Below are 10,676 nucleotides of genomic sequence, written 5' to 3'. Positions count from 1 at the left end.
TCCATAGGAGGTAAACAGCTCACATGCCGAAGGCAACCCTGTTACACCTACCCACCAACCATTAAGCCATGATTGCACGTTCGTACCTATCAATCATAAAGGGGACTTAACACGGTTAAAAGGTTTACGATGACTAAAAATTTAGGTTTTATATTGCTCGCCATTCCAACGTTATTTTTATTCGCTTCGATCCCTAATGAAGTGGGAAACCATAATTTCAGGAGATGACTCGCTACACTACCATGCGTAAACAGGCTGAGGCAAGGAAATATGCGCTAACATGCAGGCTCTCTGGTAGCAAGCATCCGATTCGACTGTGCCCAGTGTTTCGGTCCAAATCGCCGGAGGATCGCCTTCGTGAAGTGTTAGTGCATCGGTACTGTACTAATTGCTTGTCCGGGATGCATCGTGCCGCTCATTGCACTCATCCGGGAACTTGTCGACGCTGTAAAGAGCAACACCATACAATGCTCCACATCGATCTACCAGGCGATGAACAACCGCGGCAGCGACGACCAACAAGGGCCAGTCGCAATGACGCAGACGACAGCGATGCGATTTCGTTAGTCGCGTCCGAGACTGGAGCGGAAACAATTGCTTTCCGCCCGGACTTGGAGGAAGGGGAATTGCTAAGCGCTGGAGCGGAAACCAGTGCTTTCCGCCCAGACGAAGCGCCCGGAATGGAGTCAAATGCACTCCATCCGGATTCTGCGAGCGAGCTAGAGTTGGAACCCCAACATTTCGGACAGCTCTTACGATACCAGCCAAGAGAGAGCGGATTGGAAATTAGAACTTTCCAACCGCGATACTATACCTCATACCCCCAACCTCGACGACGAAGTAACCACCCACGGCATAAGCGTCGCAACGGGAGAGTGGAATCACACGCATTCCACCTCCCTAAAAGAACCGGATTTCGGTCTGGTCAAGATCACGCCCCAATGAATCCGATACAACAACTTACCGCTTTTGCGCCAACAGCCATAGTGAGGGTAGAAGCAGGAGGACGCTTGCACCTGGTAAGAGCTTTGATTGATCCGTGTGCCGCAACATCCATTATCGCAGACGACCTCGCGCGAGAGCTGAAGCTCAGTTTAACGGCAGTCGGCAATCAACGAGGGTGTTTCATAAAACTACGCGGAAAACACGGAAATTCCACGACCATAACAATGCACGCGGTGGCCGTATGGAACTATCGGCAACAAACGCCTTTAAAAAGTCTCGATGCCACGGTCGTAGCACCATACAACAATATAAAGCTCGCTGATCCTCAGTTCCACATCGCAGCTCCCGTCCGCTTCGTGCTAGGTGCCGAAGTTTTCACTAAGATGTTCTTAGGCGCCATTCCAGCGGGAACTCTCGGTGCGCTACTAGCGCAAAACACCATTTTCGGATGGGTACTGTCAGGCGCATGCTAAACACATTTTTGTATGACTTTATTTTGTTTTTTTTTTCCATGATGAATCAATAACTGAAAATTTTTCGTATATATATTTTGTTATATTTCATGAGTCAACTTTTTTTTCAAAATGAATTATTATATTATTAACAGTGCAGTTGAATTTGAAACCCACGTCTTTTATTTTTAAACTTTCTTTCCTTATAGAATTTAGGTCCATAGATGAAGAACTGAATTGGAGAATCTAGATTTAACGTATTTTTATCGTGTAACGTGGTATAGAGGTTGGATCACATGGTTCTTTGGATGTTGCTTATAGCAAGGGGGCCGGCATGTTTAGGCCTCCGCCTAAATAGATTAGAAAGAGGACACCCTAATGTTTAACATTGCGTTAACATTGCCGCTGTTAACTTTCCCCACGCTTTCTATTTGTTTCCGTTATTGGAATAGTACTACTTGAAAACATCTTGGCAGGCTACCGCCATTATAATAAAAAACTGTTCACTTACTTCTTTTGCGAGCATCCAGAGAAGAGGACGTGATCCAGCCACCATACTACAGCGTATTCAAAGGTAATCTACAAAAGCAATTTGTATATATATATATATCCACAGCACATTTTTATATGAATAAATCCACATATTTAAATTAATCAAAATACTAATACCACTTTCTGTTCTTCTTTTGCGGAAAACAAATCGGCACAACTGGTTCCAATCGTTGTGGCGATTATCACTCAGATTATTAGCCGTAAAATTTGTTGTGCTTATTATATTAGCATCTCAATTAAAAGTCATTATTCTTCTCTGTGCCACCATGATCACTTTTTTCTGCTATATAAAGCAACTTAGATATATTTTAACATAATGTTTTAGTAAAAAATACCTTTACAAAACTCTTCCTCGGTAGCGTTTATTTTCGTTTACTTTTACAGTTGGTATTTCTCCCCATCTTCGAAAAAATAGTCGATAAAACTAAGTTGGACACCGAAATGCTATCGGTTTAATCTGAGATTGTTTTGTAGTTACAGATTAACGAGGATCGAATTTTGTATGGCTAATCTCTATTTCTCATTACAGACTAGGGAAGCTCGAAAATGAGGATAATCTACTTATATGTAAACCTAGTATAAGTGTGAATTGTTGACTCATTTTATCTATTTTACTTGTAATTGAATTTCTAAATTAAAGCTATGTATGTACAATGTACATATATCTATTTTTGGCAGTTATATTATAATTTTGGTCACGATTTTTTTCTAACAGTAGGTGTTACGGTAGAGAAAATATGTGAAATAAAACCCGTTTATCCGGGTTTTTGTCAATTTGGAAATAGGGAACCGGTTTTTTACAATTGCCTTTTTTCGAATAACTCGTTAGCCGGGTTTCGAAAAAAGGCGTAAAATCGAATACCCTAGTAAATTTTATAAGTCAAATCAGCGAATGCGTATTTAATACAGTTGTATTACTTCATTTGCGTATCTTCGTAATCCATGTGCTTTTAAAGATATCTTCTGCATACTCAAAAAACCTACTAAACATGATTATTTTTGCTTATTTTTCAGCAACGGAACTTAACGAAACAATAGTGAATGGCCAATGGACAAATACATCCTGCAGCAGGATGCTGACAAGACAATCGCAGTTTCAGTACAAATCACATCGCATCGCATCACAAGGGGTCATCACAATGGTTATCTTTACGAGACTTCCGCCTCTATGTGCACACAAATACAAATTATTTATTCACTTTTCAAACTTATTCCAACTCTTCAGTTCATTTGATATTGGATCACTAGTCTTATTGTATGGAAAGTAGTGTATATGCTATATGCATCTGTATTTATTAAAAGTAAAGCAAAACTAAAAGAAAAAAATACAATAAGAATATCTGCATATACTCATCATTTCAAGCTGTTTGGTTGAATGACACTGCCTTCAGGTTTAAATGAAACGAAAAAATGAGACGAATTGATTCGTTACAAATCGTGGCTTTAGTATTCGGTACGGTGACTCCTATTACTAAATTGAATGCAGCTGACCTGGCGCTGTACGCTCCTGCGAATTGGTCACACATTTTAGTTTTAAATGTGATTTCATTGACCTTCCACTTATTTCTAGTCATTTAATTTAGATGTGAATTTTCTAATTGGTTGAACATTTCCGGTATACTGTTCGAAATATAGAATTTACTAATTTCACACTATTTAAATTTACTAACAGATTTATGTATGTATTTTGCAAGGACCCCAGCCAAGAGAGAAACGTAAATTTTGCCTACAGTGCAGTCTAGTACAATTTTCCGTATCCGGAAACGAATAGAAAACGACTACATCTATCATTTATTTTCGTATCCGGAAAACGTTCGAAATTATTTATTTGAAAGCAATAGTTGTACATATTTTATTTGTTCATGCTAAACATTCGAAAGCATGCATGCGTAGTTGGCGGTGGCTGAGCGTGTAGAGGATCGTGCCACTATTTGTTAGCTTCCAGAAGGTGCCGGGTTCGAATTCCATCAGGCGCTTCCTTAATTTTATTTTTTTGAATCATGAAAAAATATCTGTGAAGTGCAGAACGAAAGCGTATTGAATGAAAAATTCAGTCACACAAATTTCAGTAAAAAAAGCCAAAATAGTATTCGTTTCACAAACAATATTCGGTACATGCCTGTACATAGTACATACTTACGTATCTGCCGCACACTTTAGTGGGAAAACGGATCGTCAAAGTGTCCGGAAATGGAATCGGCAAACGGACAAAAATCCGCACGTGATCTTTTTTCCTTTTTCGGATCGATTTTCGGATTTTTTGCCGGCTGGGACTGTCTGCAAAGAAGTTTTCGTTGGCTGATGTGCGTATCATAGTATAAAACCTTTAATTTGACAACATTTTTGATTGGGGGTCTCGCCTATTCGAAAAGTTATATCTGTTTAGCAATCTAATTATACGTATAAAATGCAAGCTTGAAATACAATACCGGCGAACGGCAAACTTCGCCGAATTGGGCGATGCTGTCGGTCACCGTTCGCCCAACTATTTCGCCTACTTAAACAGAATTAGAGCGGTAGCGAACTTTGAAACTTTGAAAGCACAAAACAAATACGGCCACCTTTGGCACGCACAGCTGTCATCGCCCAGCAGAGCGATAGAAATAAATCTATCGCCATGAAACGCCGCCAAGCGAACTTCGCATTTCGCTTTGGCTGTGTTCAATTTCATATGCTTGCGGGTGTTCTAATTTTGACAGCGCGAATTTCGCTGTGGTGAGTTCACCGTTCGCCGGCATTGTATTTCAGCTAGCAAAGGTATTTTTGTGAAGGTCATCACATCTGCACCGTTCTTTCGAATTTCAAAAATGAGATCAAATTAAAGAGCTCGGCCTGTAGTTGTGGAAAAACGCTTTGTTTTATTTTATCATTATCATTATCGGATTATTGTTTGTCCAAACATAGAAAACCTACATAGAATATGCAAAACTAGTCTAGACATCAACCTCATTGGTAGATATTATAGCAAAGAACATAGGACTAGTCTTGACATCTACCTCACCGGAAGTAGTGAAATATTTAATAATTTAATTATTATTACTGCGCCTAAAAATATGCACAACGCTGCAGCGGAACTGGTCGACACCCCATTTCTTTAAATGAAATGTGTCCTTATGTATATATACATACATGTACTATGTTAAAAGAGAAAATAAATAAAGTCAGTTCGATAAAATGCAGCATATATTAGAATATCGTTGAATTATTTTAATATCTATTGCAATTTTATACATACAAGACTAAAAAGTAGAAAATAAATAAAATAAAAACTTTTTAATTTCTATAAATGGACCAAAAAGTGAATAATAATATTACGCAGTCCCACAGAATTTGATTGATAACTTTCCATTTTAGAATTTAGCAAAAGTCATTGAGTCATTGTTCACGCTTGCCTGGTTATCAGGTTATGTGGTTATATTTTTTTATTCAGTTTACAACAATAAAATACACTACTCCATAATAATTTTTGACCAGATAACCTGATAACTAGGCAAGTGTGAACAGCCTCATTATAAACAATTTATGATATTGAAAATCAAACACGTGATAATAGTCAAACTACATAATGTAGACCTAAAATTTCTACAGCAGAAGTAAACAATTTCAGATCGATTTTAAGCGACACATACATACATATATTAATTTTCATATTAATTCAAGTCTGTTACATGCGACCCACGTTTTTCATTTTCCATCTCATAAATTGTTTATGACTTTTGCTAAAAGTCTAAAATCAACAGTTAGCAAAACAATTTTTATGGGACTGCGAAATATTATTTTATACTTTTTAGTCCATTTATAGAAACGTGGTGGATTAAAAAGTTTTTTATCTTATTTATTTCTTAACTTTCTTAACTTTGACCTTCGCTAATTTCAAAAATGTATATATAAGTTGCCAAACATGTGGCATTTATCTAAAAGTACATTTAATTTCGAATAAAATAAGCAATAACCGCCTAAGTCGACTTAAGAAGGAATGGAGTTATATACGCTATCGTATTTTTCAACCCCTATTCCATACGTACGTCAAATCCCGATCTCGCTAACTAGGCTACTCAAAAAGTTATAGGCGAAAATATTTTGGTTTCCCCATGAGGCTTACATTACAAACCAAATATTTAAAACGTTTTTTTCTCGAATTCTGGTTTTGCGACTTAGGCGGTTATTGTTTATGAGCACGGATTTACACCTCACGTAATGCAATTTTGCATGAAAATTGTCTAAGTTAAGCAACTAAGGCAGTGTTTGCATTATTCAACTTTGCGTTCAACAATTGCGTTCAACTCAACGCAGGGTTGCACGAAAAAAAAGTTGAATGGCTAAATATTGGCTGGCGACCAACTTTGTTGAAAGCGATTAGTTGAAAGGCCATTCAACCAAAAGTTGAATGCAAAGTTGAACAATGCAAACACCTTTTTATGGCGAATATTTTGATATTTTTTCATATTTTGATATTTTTAGCCATTCAACTTTTTTTTCGTGCAACCCTGCGCTGAGTTGAACGCAAATGTTGAACGCAAAGTTGAACAATGCAAACACACTTTAAGTACAAATGAGGCCTCGAATTTATATATCGATTTTTTAATCTATTCGAATCGAAATAAAAATAATCGGCGCAGGAAGAAGTCGTCAAAAAATAAATCGATCTCCAAGATCGATTCATATAATTTGCCAGAAAACGCCTTTTATTTAATGTTCTTAAAGAAACAAAATACAGCCTTCTGACGTACAGGGAAATTACAAACATTATTGTAAGTGTATTTTAAAACATACATTGCTATAACGGTTTCAATATCCAGATTTATCCAAAAGCTATCAGGTAGCTAAGAGTGCGTAAGTACCTAAAAAAACTGTCAACGTTTTTCTATATTAAGACAACTTAGGAAAGTGGAAAAATTTGTTTCGAATTTTTTGTATCACAAAATAGGAAGAATGTTGTTTTATTTTAAAATTAACCGCTATTTTAAATAATATATTATACATAAATACACTAGCCTACACTACAGATTTTTAAACTTTTTTGTTTCCATATTTAACAATTTGTTATTAGGCCAAAGAATAGCAAACAACAATTTTTTTTTGTGGAAAAATTTGTTTCGAATTTTTTTTATCACTAAATAGAAAAAATGTTGTTTTATTTCAAAATTAACAGCTATTTTAAATAATGTATTATACATAAATACACTAGCCTACACTACAGATTTTTAAACTTTTTTGTTTCCATATTTAACAATTTGTTATTAGGCCACAAAATAGCAAACAACGATTTTTTTTTGTGTTCGCCAACTCCATAATTACTCTTTTTAGATTTTTAGGAAAAATTTGAGTATGCAGTTTTGTAGCGCATTTTCTTCCATACAAAGTACGCTCGACAAAATGTTCATACTAAAATTGAATGGACTAAAAAACTCCATACCCGAAATATTTCTAGAAAATATTAACTAATACACTGCCGCTCATTTATATGCTTTGATTGTTTTCAATATCATTTGCTCCAATTTGGGGATCGGATCGAAACTAAAAAATCTACAGAAAATCTAATCGGAAGTGCTCGATTAATTTATCTTCGATTTAATCGATTTAAAAGCAGCAGTTCTAGTATGTGATGTACAGGTTTTTTGAGCACTGGGGCTAAGAAATTAATAAATACCGCCCACTTATAATATATCGAGCCCTATTTTCGATGTTATCGTAAGCGACAAAAGGCACATTTTAAAGAAGTTTTTTTATTTCATCTTTAAACGGTGCAAGGTTTTATTTGGGTTCAAATTACGGTTGCCAACTTTTGCATTCTTGAAACCAACACGAAGAATAAGCCTGTCCCGCAGGTGCCCAATTAGTGCTTATTTGGTTGGTTATCGGGCTGTTAAGAGCCACTTTGAGCGAATAATATTTGCTTCTTACTTGCCCGAAGTCGGCCGCACTATTTTTCCAGGCGAGTTGTAAAAACTGTCAAACTGCCAGAAGAAGAGGAAAAAATTTACACATTCAAATTTTAGTTAATAACGATATTGTGTTTGCTGCCAAATCGTAAATTTATAGTTTTGTGCGATTTGACGTTTAGAGCCTTTCCGTAACTCTCTTGGCCATAATTTAGCACTTACGCTCATTTTCCCAAGACTAGCCTGAAAATGGTATAAAAAAACCTAATATTAGAAAAGAGTGTAGGTAAAATTTTATACACATTAGGGGTGTTCTCGTTGCACGTAGCACGGATGCACGGATTGCATAACCTGAAAACACACAACAAAATACATGGGAAACAACATTTCCTATCGCGGCAAAATATGCAACGTCGAAACCCAGGTACATATATATTTTGCAAAAAAAAAGCATAGCAAGATAAATGCGACCCTGTGCTAATTGTTTTGTTGTTGCAATTGCTACATATTTCTCTCATTCCTCGCAGTTTGCTCACTACATTTTTTTGCTGTATCTTGTACCTATGCATGCTTTCATTTTGCAATGGGAGGCACCCATACTCTTATTTAGTATTTTTGCATTTCATACAATCCGTGCTACTCACAAGACTTCGAGAATACCCCTAATATGTAACAAACGACATCAATTTTATTGCTGCATTTTCAGAGACTTTCCATTTGGAGAAACAAAATTGTGTAAAATTTCATATATAAAAATTTTCATAAAATAAGCTTCAATTTTAATATTTCTAAAGTACTTAAAACATATAGTCAAATTTAAAAAAAAATCACAACAAATTATAGATTTCTATCAAGATGCAGCGAACAAAGGTGGCGCTGCACACTGGTCCCAAATCAAGAAATTAGGGAATTAGGGTCAAAATTCAACGAATCGATCTGATTTTTTTTCTGTGGACAGCTTGCGCAATTAGAAATAACTTTTATTATAAACAATTTTGTAAAATATGGCCTACTTTTTAAAAAAAAAAAGAATTATTATTTTGTTTATATGGAGAAAACCCCATCTTTAGAATTTTAAAGCACACTTACCACGGATCCGAAATGCGGCTTATGGCACATTGTAGAGGGTATTACTGCCCACAATTTCTCTGTAGAAACCTTTATATAAGTCTGCGACAGACACTTAAAAAAAAAATTTACTGCAATATTAAAATTATAGGCAAGGGTTAATTACAGTTAATAACACAGTAAACTACAAATTTAGACAATTTTTGGATCTGAATCCGGTGNAACAACATTTCCTATCGCGGCAAAATATGCAACGTCGAAACCCAGGTACATATATATTTTGCAAAAAAAAAGCATAGCAAGATAAATGCGACCCTGTGCTAATTGTTTTGTTGTTGCAATTGCTACATATTTCTCTCATTCCTCGCAGTTTGCTCACTACATTTTTTTGCTGTATCTTGTACCTATGCATGCTTTCATTTTGCAATGGGAGGCACCCATACTCTTATTTAGTATTTTTGCATTTCATACAATCCGTGCTACTCACAAGACTTCGAGAATACCCCTAATATGTAACAAACGACATCAATTTTATTGCTGCATTTTCAGAGACTTTCCATTTGGAGAAACAAAATTGTGTAAAATTTCATATATAAAAATTTTCATAAAATAAGCTTCAATTTTAATATTTCTAAAGTACTTAAAACATATAGTCAAATTTAAAAAAAAATCACAACAAATTATAGATTTCTATCAAGATGCAGCGAACAAAGGTGGCGCTGCACACTGGTCCCAAATCAAGAAATTAGGGAATTAGGGTCAAAATTCAACGAATCGATCTGATTTTTTTTCTGTGGACAGCTTGCGCAATTAGAAATAACTTTTATTATAAACAATTTTGTAAAATATGGCCTACTTTTTAAAAAAAAAAAGAATTATTATTTTGTTTATATGGAGAAAACCCCATCTTTAGAATTTTAAAGCACACTTACCACGGATCCGAAATGCGGCTTATGGCACATTGTAGAGGGTATTACTGCCCACAATTTCTCTGTAGAAACCTTTATATAAGTCTGCGACAGACACTTAAAAAAAAAATTTACTGCAATATTAAAATTATAGGCAAGGGTTAATTACAGTTAATAACACAGTAAACTACAAATTTAGACAATTTTTGGATCTGAATCCGGTGGAGATTCGTTTTACTTTGTATACGGATATTTCTCGTGGAGATTTCGAAATNAACCCCATCTTTAGAATTTTAAAGCACACTTACCACGGATCCGAAATGCGGCTTATGGCACATTGTAGAGGGTATTACTGCCCACAATTTCTCTGTAGAAACCTTTATATAAGTCTGCGACAGACACTTAAAAAAAAAATTTACTGCAATATTAAAATTATAGGCAAGGGTTAATTACAGTTAATAACACAGTAAACTACAAATTTAGACAATTTTTGGATCTGAATCCGGTGGAGATTCGTTTTACTTTGTATACGGATATTTCTCGTGGAGATTTCGAAATTCTATATATTATTCTGAAACAAGGCGCTTATTCCCAGCAATCTACAAGTCGTACAGAGACAAATTATACATCAAATTAAAGTGCTCGATCTGAAACTTTGCACACACTTTTCAGATTTAAGATTCACTGAACCATTTTCGAAATATTTGCGTCGAAAGATTTTAAAATTTTTACGTTGAGCAAAGCATTGCTACGTTCATTTCGATAAGCAGCGTCTCAGCGGGGCATAAGAGAATGAAATAAATAATATAAAAAAAAACTTTTTAATATACAACGCTTTTATAAATGGACTAAAAAGTAGAAAATAATAT

The 10,676-nt window shown here is 35.4% G+C and overlaps 1 protein-coding gene across 1 annotated transcript; it reads left to right on the top strand.

Moving 5' to 3' along the window:
- Nucleotides 1–303: 303 nt before the first annotated feature.
- LOC108371788 (uncharacterized) lies at nucleotides 304–3,211 on the top strand. Its single transcript, XM_017627393.1, has 2 exons — nucleotides 304–1,971; nucleotides 2,964–3,211. The coding sequence occupies exon 1, from the start codon at nucleotides 402–404 to the stop codon at nucleotides 1,416–1,418; it is 1,017 nt and encodes a 338-aa protein (XP_017482882.1). The 5' UTR covers nucleotides 304–401; the 3' UTR covers nucleotides 1,419–1,971; nucleotides 2,964–3,211.
- Nucleotides 3,212–10,676: the final 7,465 nt, after the last annotated feature.

Source organism: Rhagoletis zephyria, unplaced genomic scaffold, assembly GCF_001687245.7.
Source record: "Rhagoletis zephyria isolate East Lansing unplaced genomic scaffold, Rhagoletis_zephyria_1.1 Rzeph_scaffold_05222, whole genome shotgun sequence".
Lineage (NCBI taxonomy): Eukaryota > Metazoa > Arthropoda > Insecta > Diptera > Tephritidae > Rhagoletis > Rhagoletis zephyria.
The sequence above is the reverse complement of the archived record's forward strand: the minus strand, read 5'-3'. Positions and strand labels throughout refer to the sequence as shown.

Excerpts from the sequence above, each read along its gene's own strand:
- LOC108371788 (XM_017627393.1), top strand. The coding sequence starts at position 402 with ATGCATCGTGCCGCTCATTGCACTCATCCGGGAACTTGTCGACGCTGT.